Source organism: Triturus cristatus, chromosome 6, assembly GCF_964204655.1.
Source record: "Triturus cristatus chromosome 6, aTriCri1.1, whole genome shotgun sequence".
Classification (NCBI taxonomy): Eukaryota; Metazoa; Chordata; class Amphibia; order Caudata; family Salamandridae; genus Triturus; species Triturus cristatus.
Genome location: NC_140589.1, coordinates 1,946,534,686 through 1,946,546,780, shown reverse-complemented (window position 1 = coordinate 1,946,546,780; position 12,095 = coordinate 1,946,534,686). Strand labels below are relative to the sequence as shown.

Here is a 12,095-nt window from a genome sequence, read left to right as displayed (position 1 = left end):
CTTTGGCCTTCTGGCCCCCTTACCCTTCGCCTCATGACCCTCTTGCCTCTTGGCACCCACACCCCTTGCCTCGCGGCCCCATCACCCTTTCGGCCAGTCGGAGCCTCACCCTTCGGCCTCTAGGTGCTTCCCCCTCCTCCATTCACAGGCTCCGTTTACCCAGCCTGCACCAGGAGTAGATGCCTTGGGTGGAGCGCACAGCACCATGGAAGATGGGTCCGTCTGGCACCCCTGAGGCCTCATCCATGGGTCCAATGAGCCCCCTGCACTGATGCCAGCCACCCAACACCAGAGTCACCCGCCGGCGCCCTGGTGTCCCCATCGATGAGTCATTCTTAAAAGTTGGGCACCTGATAACTATTTCAGTGTATGAAGACAAGTTTGAAAAACTAAAACTAGCTGTCTTCTGCAAAGGATGATTCGCCTAGAATCTGAGGTTGACTTTCAGACTTCAATAAAATACTTTTTTTTCATATTAACCAATTAGTAGCATCCAGCAGATCTACAAGGGCTGAATAATTATAGGTGATGAGCCACTGGTAAAATGTAGGCATGTTGTGTAGGTTCTAAAGCCATCACTTCGTTCCCAGGACTCAAACGGATAGCAGTAGTAACAACATGGCGAATCAATGTCTCGGTGCCTCGGCCGGGCCGCTGAGGCTTCTTCATCGGTGTCTCTGCCATCACCAATGCTGGAGCAGGAAACACCCAGGCAGCAGAAGGCTGCAAGTTAGCAGTTGCTGCTCTACAAGCACAGTACACCAGATTTCAGGCCCTTCCGCAGATGCATTGGAAGGTCCAGGCATTGTCAATCTCTGTCGCCATCTTAGGGTTAGGCACATAGAATTCTACACATCCCACCCCACCAATCGCTGCTATTTGGACAGAACGACTTGAAAAACAGTAGAGTAAAACAAGTATAGATAATATTTCGAATGCATTCCTTTTCATTTGCTTAGAGAGGTAGCTGTCTTGGCTTGTGAGGGTCAGTGGTTGTGCGACCCTTGACCCTGTTGTCAGGCAGGTCGCTCTCCACGCCGCACAGCACCACCTGGGTGCCCGTGTCCCGCTCGCTGCTGCTGCCGTGAGTTCGAGGCCGTCCTCCATCCGCAGGCTTCCACCTGCGCCTCAACCCTGGTGGCCCAGTGGGGACCCATAAGTATCTGTGTGCCCCCTGTGCCCCCTTTGCCTGTCTTCCTCTGTTATTGCCTGTCTGACTTCTGTTTTATTGTCTGTATTTCAGTTATTTAGTGTAATCATTTTCTGTACCCCCTGTCCCCTCTTCCGCCTGTCTGCCTCTGTTGTTGCCTGTCTGCCTCTATTTTTATTTTCTGTATTTCGGTTTTCTGGTGTAATTCTTCTGTTGTAGCATTGTATTGTGCCTCTCATTTCCTGCCTGTTTCCGCTCTCCATTTCCTGCCGCTGCGTCCCCTGCGGCCACACCCCCCACACGCCCATTTGTCCCGCTCCCGCCTCCCAGCTGCTCCTCCCTCCCACCTCCCCTTCTTATGGCGGCCGCTGTGTGGACGCGCACAGCGGGCGTGCCGAAAGGCAAGCCCGTCAGCGCCCAACCGCACCTGGACCGTGCCCAGCGCCAGACTCTCTGGACCTCACAAACACCACGACACCCGGCGCTGCGACAACGGCAGCACCCTCCACGCACTCAACACCGGCCAATCACACACCTGCTTCCGGGCCACCCCGAAGCACACCCTTGGACCCTTCTCCTGCTGGAACTGCAGCTACACCAGCCTCCAAACCACCACCACGTCCACCGGTGTAGGACGCAACAGCCTCCGATGCATTCTACTCAACACCCGCTCTGCCCGCAAACACGCCATCGAACTCTGGGACCTACTCGACTCCTCCTCCCCAGACGTTGCCTTCCTGACGGAGACCTGGATGAACCCCTCCTCGGCACCCGACATCAACATAACCATCCCTGATGGCTACAAGATCACCCGCAGGGACCGCACCAACGGAACAGGAGGAGGAATCGCCATCATTCACAGAAACACCCGATGACACACTTATCGCTGCCGAACACCTGCACTTCCAGATCCACACCGACCCCAACACTACCCTCAGAGGAACCCTCATCTACAGACCACCCGGCCCCTGGCTGCAGTTCAGCGACTCCATTGCCGACTTCATCAGCATGCACGCTCTTGCATCCACGGACTATATCCTCCTTGGAGACCTGAACTTCCACCTCGAGAACACCAACAACAGCAACTCCACCACCCTGCTTGACATCCTCGCCAACCTTGGACTCAAACAGCTCATCACGACTCCCACCCACTCTGCCAGACACACACTCGACCCCATCTTCTCCGCCATCGACCACGTCACCTTCAGCCACACCACCGAACTCCACTGGACCGACCATCACTGTGTCCACTTCACCTTCGAGAAGCCTACCACCCACCACTGCCCACAACGCCCCCGCCACCGCAGCTGGAGCAAAGTCACTGAAGACCAGCTAGTCACCTCACCACCCTCGCCCGAAATCCACCAGCGGACACTACCGACACCGACTCCGCCCCCTCAACCTCAGGCAATGGATCAATGACTGCACCAACACTCTCACCCCGATCAAGAAACACTCAAACAGAGGCACCGACAGAAAAGCCATCTGGTTCACCGCCGACCTCCAGGCATCCAAGCAGGCCTGCCGTAGACTCGAAAAGAAGTGGCACCATGGACAGACACCGGACAGCAACACAGCCTACAAGAGCGCCATCCGCAGACCACACCAACTTATCCGAACCGCCAAAATGACCTCCTTCAAAGAGCACATTGACAACAACGCACACAACAGCAAAGAGCTCTTCAACATCGTCAAGGAACTCTCCAACCCCAGCTCCAACTCCAATGACATCCAGCCATCACAAGACCTCTGCGATTCCCTAGCCACCTTCGTCCACCGCACGATCGCAGACATCCATGACAGCTTAAGCAACCAGGCCCCCTTGACAGACACAGACACCTCAGACTCTCCGCCCCCCAGCCACATCGACCCCCTGCTCTCCTGGACCCACATTAACGACAAAGACACCATCAAAATCATGAACACCATCCACTCCGGCTCACCATCAGACCCCTGCCCGCACCACATCTTCAACAAAGCAATCTCCACCATCGCACCCCATCTACGCAAGATCATCAACAGCTCCTTCGAGACCGCCACCTTCCCGGAGAGCTGGAAGCACGCCAAGATCAACGCCCTACTCAAGAAACACAAGGTGGATCCAAGTGACCTCAAAAACTTTCTGCCCATCTCCCCCCTCTCGTTCCCAGCGAAAGTCATTGAGAAGATTGTCAATAGGCAACTGACCTCATTCCTCGAAAAGAACAACATCCTGGACCCGTCCCAATCTGGATTCCGCAGCAACCACTACACCAAAACAGCCCTCATCTCCACCACATATGACATCAGGGCCATGCTGGACAATGGAGAAGCTGTGGCTCTCATCCTCCTGGACCTCTCGGCCACCTTCAACACCATCTGCCACCACACCCTCCGCACACGCCTCCACAACGCAGGGATCTGCGACAAAGCACTGGACTGGACCACCTCCTTCCTCACCGGCCTCCCCCTATTCTAAATACACCAATATCATCTGCAGCATATCCCAAGGATCTTCCCTCAGCCCGACACTCTTCAACGTCTACATGGCACCGCTCGCCAGCATCGTTCGATCGCAAGACCTCAACATCATCTTTTACGCCGACGACACCCAGCTGATCCTCTCTTTCACCAAGGCCCCAACCACCGCCAAAACCAACCTCTACGAAGGGTTGAAGGCCATCGCCGAATGGATGATGAACAGCCGCCTGAAACTGAACTTGGACAAGATGGAGGTCCTCATCATCGGATCCACCCCCTCCGCCTGGGATGACTCACGGTGGCCCGCCACACTGGGAGCTGCACCGATGCCCACTGACCACGCACGCAACCTGGGAGTCATCCTGGACTCCTCGTTATCAATGACTCAGCAAGTAAACGCCGTCTCCTCCTCCTGCTTCAACACCCTCCGCATGCTCCGCAAGATCTACAGATGGATTCCCACCGGAACCAGAAGGACCATCACCCAGGCCCTCGTCAGCAGCAGACTGGACTATAGCAACGTTCTCTATGCAGGAACCTCAGCCAAACTCCAGAAACGACTACAACGCATGCAGAACACCTCTGCATCCTCGACATCCCCCGCCACAGCCACATCACATCCCACCTGAAAGACATGCACTGGCTGCCCATCAACAAGAGAATCACCTTCAAGCTCCTCACCCACGCTCACAAAGCACTCCACAACACCAGACCAGCGTACCTCAACGAACGACTCACCTTCTACACCCCTAACCGCCAGCTTCGCTCTGCTGACCGTGCCCTCGACACCGTCCCCCGCATCCGTCGAGCGACCGCCGCCAGCAGATCGTTCTCCCACCTCGACACAAAAACCTGGAACACTCTCCCCATCCGCCTACGACAGACCCAGGACCTGCTGGCCTTCGGGTGACTCCTCAAGACCTGGCTTTTCGAGCAGTAGCAGCACCCCGCCCCCTCCCCCAGCGCCTTGAGACCCTCACGGGTAAGTAGTGCGCTTTACAAATGATCTGATTGATTGATTGATTGATTGATTGCAGTACCAGAGTTATAGCTTCCTGTTTACCACACTTGGGTGCTGATACCACCCACTTCTGACAATCAGCTGGTACTAAAACCCACCTTCAAAACCTTAAAAGTAATTTGGTAGCTCCTAGTGGAACACTTGCATATCGTAATAATTGGAAAGAATTGTGTTAAGTTGAAAGCTTGTCACTCCTCAGCTATCTTAGTTTGTCATGTGGTTCATGCTGCTAACCCATGTGTTGCTTTATTTCAGCCTTGAAGGATCTTGACCTGTACGACGAGGGATGGCAAAAGCAACTTCTGAAGGTCGATCCCGACCGGAACATCCAAATCCGGTTCCAGAAACACGGGGACCCGTTTGTCAGCATGGCCTTCTACTCGGTGCTGGAGAACCCGACGATCCCGGAAGTGATCGCACAGGTGGGCGGAAATAAACACACTGTGATCATCTTCACTGCTGCCACACACTTCAAACCCTTCCCCTTGCACATCTTCATCCGCCGCGTCATCAACATCCGCAAAGCCATCCAGGAGCTGCTCCTGAGGAGCCCCGACACCAAGATCATCCTCAAGACTGAGAACACCAGTTTCCAAGATCAAAACTTTGAGAAGATCAGTGACTTTAATGGCTACGTTCAGTACCTGATCATGAACAGGATGCTGCAGGGCCTGAACATCGGCACGGTGGACGCCTGGGACATGAGCACGGCCATGGCCTCCAACAATGTGCACCCACCGCCGAACGTCATTGAGAATGAAATTAACCTCCTTCTCACTTTCCTCTGTTGACCCCTGCAAAAGACACTCTGGGGCATATTCACAAGCCCCTATCGCCACCACAACATCACTTTTATCGACGTTGTGGTGGCGATAGGAGCTTAGCCTTATTTACAAGGGAACGTTAAGCCACTTAACGTGACTTAACACTGCCTTGTAAATAAGGCCCCCTTTCATGCTATGGTTAGTGTGAAAGGGGTGGGCAATGGGTGTTGCGGTGGGCTTTCCACCGCAACATCCATTGATTTTGATGCTGCCCCCTATTTGCAAGGGTGGCGTAATTAGGAGGCAACGCCAAAATTAAACCAGGGAAAACCTGCTCTTAAGTTGGCGGAAGGAGGAGAAATGCATTATTCCTCCTTGTTTTTGCTTTTTCCATGTGTGCTGCCCTGTGCAGCACACATGGAAAATGCCAAAGTCTTGGATTGTTTATGTACAGGAAGGTACCCCTTCCTGTACATAAACAATCTTTTAAAACAAAATTCATTTTGTGACTTTGATTTGTGCTGCATTAAGCAGCACACATAGAAGTGACAAAATGGCATTTAAAGATTGTTTATGTGCAGGAAGGGACACCATTGTACACATAAACAATCCTCCCCTGCACGCAGACACCCTTACACTGTTCTGTTATGTTACGTTAGATTAATTTTATACAGCGCACGGCTGCCCAACAAGGGTTTCCCAGCGCTAAACCTGACAAGGGACCAAAAGCGGTAAATGAAGTCAGAAATGCAGTTTAAAATTATTGATTAAATAGCCATGTTTTTAAAAGTTTATGAAAAATCAAATATGAGGTTTCATTACGAATTGCAATGGGAAGGGAATTCCAAAACAATGGACCAAGACAGGCAAATGACCAACCACCCATTCTTTTAGGTTTAACACTAAGCACCACAAATTTACCCTGAGTGGCCGAGAGAAGCACACGAGAAGGCTGGTAAGGGTGAACCAGGGTTTGTAAATATTTCGGAGAGAAACCAGTTTTAATTTTATACATATAACTCATGGCCTTAAACTTCACACGGTTTTCAACCTTAAACCAATGAGGATTACGCAGGGCACTGGAAGTTGAAGAGTTTTTAGAGAGCTGACATAGCAGCCTGGCAGCAGAATTTTGGACCACCTGTAGTTTCCGTGTAACGTCCTTATTTGATCCCAGATAAAGAATGTTTCCATAGTCCATTCTCGAGGTCACAAGCGCCTGGACTACGGTTTTCTGGGTGGAAACCGGAAGCATCCAAATATTTTTTTTCAACCATTTTAAGATGGTAAAACAGGTGGCAACCACCTTTACAGCCTGCTGCTTCATAGATAATTTATCATCAATAAGGACTCCCAAATTACGGACATAGGCAGAGGGCTGAGGAAGATCACCCCTTTCGCATGGCCAATGCTGGGGGCCCCAAAGATTTTTATTTTTTCCCAAAATTAGGACCTCGGTTTTTTCGCCGTTAAGCTTAAGAAGATTAGCTTACATCCACGATGCAATATTTCTTAACCCCTTCCACGCGCGGGTAATTCTCCCGCGACGTGGGAGGGGGGGGTTGGCGGCGGTGGCGCTGTGCTCGTGACGAGCCCAGTTCGTCATGAGGCACAGTGGAGCTGTGCTCATGACGAGCTGAGCTCGTCACTACCCCGCCCACTGATTGATTCTCCCGCACAGGCGGGGAATCAACCTTGCGTGGGCGGACCGTGACGGTTATGACGAGCCCAGCTCGTCATGAGCACAGCTCCACTTTGCCTCATGACGAGCTGGGCTCGTCATGAGCACCGAAGCGGTTAAACCAGTCTGAAGAACTGAGGGTCCACACATCTTTTCCGTAGAAAGGGAAAAGATGATCTGGGTGTCGTCAGCATAAGAAAACAGGCACAGCCCTGCCTCCTCTGCTATTGTTGCCAACGGTTTAATATACAGATTAAATAAAAGAGGACTCAAAATAGAGCCCTGGGGTACCCCATAGGAAGAGGGGTACATTTTAGAAGTGGCTCTGGATGAGAAGACTTGAAATGTCCACTTGGCAAGAAAAGACGAAAGCCAACCAAGTGCTGAGCCAATAATGCCAAAGGATTGCAAAGATTTAATTAACATGGTATGGGACACCGTATCAAATGCAGCGCTCAAATCGAGCAATATAAGAGCTACGGTGTCCCCAGCATCCAGTCGCTGTCGTAGCATCTCTGATACTCCAAGCAGAGTTGTCTCAGTAGAATAGCCGGCCCTAAAGCCGGTCTGTGAGGAGTGTAGAAGGTTAGTTGATTCAACAAAACGAGTGAGTTGCTGATTAATGTGTTTTTCCAAAATTTTTGAATAGGTAGAAAGCAAAGAAATAGACCTAAAATTAGATAACAGAGCTGGATCAGCACTGACCTTTTTTAAGAGAGGAAGAACCATCGCAGGCTCCAGTCTGAGGGGACAACGGCTTCTCGAATAGAGGCATCATGCAGCCGCATCATGAGCATCAGCGAGGAGGAGTCCAGCTGCTGCAGCACAGATACAGGGACGAGGTCACAAGGAGAGCCAGATTCAATGCTATTTAAAATCTTTTTAAAAGAATTCATATCAAACAGTGTCCAGGTTTCAAGTCTAATGGAGCTCTTCGCCCTGTAGTCAGACTCAATCATAGGAGGTGGCATAACAGATGCCACTGTCTGAGTAGTTTGTAATGCAGCGTATATCTGCTCTACTTTATCCACAAAGGAGGTAGTGAGGTTGTCGCACTGTTGTTCATTAAGGATAGGTGGCATTGACGGTGTGTCAGAGCCGGCAAGTTTTTTCACCATGTTCAACAAGGTACGCAAACAGTTCTGGGCATTGGAGATGGTGGAGGAGACATATTCCTTTCTAGCTAATTTAGAAAGAGCTTGATAATGTTTTAAGGCTAGCTTATGGTTAGATTTAGAGTCCTGTGAGTAATTCCTCCTCCAGCTCCTAAAGAGCTTGATAATGTTTTAAGGATAGCTTATAGATAGATTTAGAGTCCTGTAAGTAATTCCTCCTCCAGCTCCTTTCCAGAGTTTTACATTTGTTTTTTTCAGTTTTTAATTGCTCTGTGGTGCAAGGGTGCCTGCGTTGGCGCTACACTGCTAAGTGTAGCGCCAGCGCAGAGGGAAATGCAAGGCTGCACCATATCGTTGTAAAAATGGTGCAGCCTTGCGTTTCTGAAGTGGAGGAGTGAGGCATTAAGCCATGACGGCTAACGCCTCACTCCGCCATTTCCTTGAACATATGCACCATAGTTGCATATTTATGAAACAGTGGAGCAGCGCAGCAGATCACCGTGCTGCGCTGCCCTGCGTCACTGGGAAACAGCAGGAGTGCACCATATTTCTCCATTGCGGCACATTCCTGTCCTTTCCCCTTGCGCTTGCGCCGTTTTGGCACCCTCGCGCCAACACAGGCCCCCTGGCACCATGCAAGGGTGCCTCCGTTGTATGCAGGATTGTTTTTGTGTAGGAAGTGGAACAATCCTGAGAGGTGTGTTCCTCTTTCTACGTGTGCACACGTAGAAAGAGGAAATAATGAGGAGAAATAAAGATATTTCTCCGTGTTAAGTCCTCACCTCAGGAGGTGCAAGACTTTGGAGCATTCCCAGATTTACAAGTCCCTGTAAAACTGGGAATGCGTCACAATCCATGGGTGTTGCGTGGGGACACCCACCACACCGCCCATGGAACGCCTCTCTTGCGCAAAGTAAGGCAATGCAGCGATTTGCACTGAGTCGTCTTACTCCAGTTTTTTTAAGCCATTGAAAGCCGAGCAAAGTGGCTTTGCGTAGCTTCATGAATTTGACTCAGAGGCTTGCGTCATGCACGTAGACTTTGTGTGGTGCAAACGAAACACAAGCTTCTTATACATATGGCCCAGAGTCCAGTAACCTCCTCTGCACTAAGACAGGATGCGCAACACCTCAGGGAAGCAGCAGGACCAATAAAATGTACTAATCTTAGAGTGGGTTACTGTATTTTATGGGAATGTAGTTCAAGTGGACGACTGACAAAGCAATGTGAAAACAAGCAGCTCTCTCTGCCCCCACCCATGGCACACAGGGCTGGCCTGGTGGAGCCCCTGGAGTTCCATTTGCTTTTAGAACTGTTTGCTCACAGACTCACCATCTTTAAGTGCAAACATATGGACCACACGGTCCAGGCATCCACGAGGGGTAAACATGCCTCAGAAGGTGAACGTTTAATGTTTGAATTGTTGCCAATGTATGATAAGTGTGCATTTCAGCAGAAGAAAAGAAATCTTTTGTTTTCCCATCCACCAGAATACACTAGGATCTACCCAAAGGTCACAGTGCACTAGGCATAAACAAAACTGTGGAAAAACTGACTTCAATCTTGTTTTCATCACCCTTCAGTCCATGCACTCTTTGTTATATCATCGCTGCATGCAAGTGCGATCATCTGAAGACCACGGGTATGATTCAGGTGTAGGTAAACTCAGCATTACATCTTCAAGTTACACTCAGTATTACATTCTTCTGTGAGGTGAGGGTAACCATGTTCCTTTCTCTAACAAAGACGACCTTCCCGTTCACCGTTGTAGCTAATATGTATTTACTTCTCATCTCTATGTTGACAGAGATCCTGTATTGAAATGTATCCTTATGTATACAGATTCCGTTTTTCAATTAAAACCAATTATAACCTGTAAAGAAGCGGGTCATCAGTTATGTGGGCTGCACTAGTAATGGGTTCACATTTGTCCACCACTGGGAACCAAACACCTCCTTGTAGCGCTTGACTCTCATAGGGTAGCGAATCGGAGTAGTCCAAGGAGAAGTGTGGCTCAATGATTAGAGCGGCAGACCCTGATGCAGAGGTCTAGCCCGGGACCAGGGTTCAATTCCCCGCCTCGGCGGGTCTTGGGCTAAAAAATTCCACAGACCTGATAATTCTCGCCTCGGTGCCATTCCAATCATGGAATCCCACTCTGCAACTCTGGGCAATAGCTTGCTTAATCTCCACAACGGCCCCCACAACACTAAGGATGCCTGGCCTCCACCTTGGGGTTGCCCAGGAGTGGACGCCACACAGGGAAAGCCAGGATGGGTTCCACAGCGGAATTCGTACAAGTGCCTTGAGACCCTTGCGGGTGAGTAGTGTGCTATACAAGTATCAATTTACATTTACAAGGCCTACTCAAGGGAGGTGGTGTGGGCTAAAAATAAAAATCACCCTTCACAGATACACAATAATAAAGCTCAATAAAGGATTGTCCAGTCTGTGCTTTTTTTTGCAAAAAGGAAAAAGTAGATTATTTACACACACACTACTCAATAATATGGATCAATTTACAATCAAACATAAGGCTGGTGGAAATAACTTTTGATGACATTGTGTAATAATTTCTGACCCCCCCTAAAGGGGTTAGGTTCACCAAACTACATGCCAAAAATCACCATCTTAGGAGCAAATGCAATGATCTAATAAAACTAGGATTGAAGGCACTTATTACTAGACCTGTGCAGCAAATTACGCTCCGTGGGTAGAGTTCACAGGGTTTTTGTCACTCTGCGCTCTTCTTGGAGTGCGGAGTTTGGCACAAATTCTGTCTATGCCACGTGGTGGAGTTTACTGGCCCTCACACCTAAATTTCCTTCACAATTGGCTTGTGTGCTGAAAGCTCCTTCGTTTAAACTTATGACTTTTCGTATAGCAGGGTGTCTTAAAAACAATAGAAATACTCCAAACGTGATGTGGCGTTTGTTGCTGTGCTTATGCAGGCAGTGATGCAAAAAGTGTAAGAATAAGACACAGGCGTTCAAGCGGAGGAATAAATCGGGTGCCACTGAATTGGAGAATAACATCACTTCATCACTACAACACAACGAGAAGGCATAGTATTTCAGAGAGTGCTATACTAAAACACATATTATTAACCGGGGCATAACATAGGCTTTTGGGGCGCAAGAGAGGAGAATGATACCCCTTTAGGGGGGCCCCGTTCGGCCCAAGGCCATTTATTAACTGGTTGAACTTTGAGACACTGGGGCCCCTCATTGCATTCTGCCAGGGGCATCATTTTGCGTTACACCACCAGGCAGAAATACATGTTCGGTTTAAAACGTGAGGGTGTTTCTTTGCAGGCAAGACCCTGAAAATCCTACAGGCATTACACCAAACCGTACTGTGGGGTAGGTACCTACAAAGCGAATGTGAGATGTGTTCCTGTGAGGTCTGAAGCCTAAGCAGCTAAAATGCAAGTGCACAATATCTTTTCACTGTGTTGCGTTTTCAGAAAGATTCAGTTGACTCTTTGGAAAACTCCCAACTGTTGTTGACTTCAGACTACTTTATTCCTTTTCTTGGCAGGGTGGTTCACATGTCCTTAGATATCCCTGGTTGCATTTTGCAACACCTGGTCCCAGTAAAGGTAGTTGTTAGAACTGGGATCTCTGGTTGGCTAAGGCTTGCGCCAAAGCCAGGCAGAGACCACCGTTCTAGTCAGGGAGAGGGAGTTAAACGCCAAAGATAACCCCTGCTCACCCCCTTGGTAGCTTGGCACGAGCAGTCAGGCTTATCCCGGAGGCAATGTGTAAAGCGTTTGCACCCGCACCCAGCAACAACATCCCAGGCCCACCACAAAAGGAACTCCACACAAGGTTATATATAAAAATAGCCTTTGTATTATTAATAACACATTAGAATAGTAAACACATATTATACACGGTGCCAC

General features: G+C 49.7%; 1 protein-coding gene across 1 annotated transcript in view; it reads left to right on the top strand.

The window, feature by feature from the left end:
* The window catches only part of LOC146822569 (NXPE family member 4-like), a 639,061-nt gene extending 628,436 nt beyond the window's left edge, over nucleotides 1-10,625 (top strand). The window contains exon 6 of the mRNA XM_085613677.1: nucleotides 4,887-10,625. Coding sequence (XP_085469803.1) covers nucleotides 4,887-5,422 — 536 coding nt within the window. The 3' untranslated portion in view covers nucleotides 5,423-10,625. The remainder of the gene's footprint in view (nucleotides 1-4,886) is intronic.
* The last annotated feature ends 1,470 nt before the right edge of the window (nucleotides 10,626-12,095 follow it).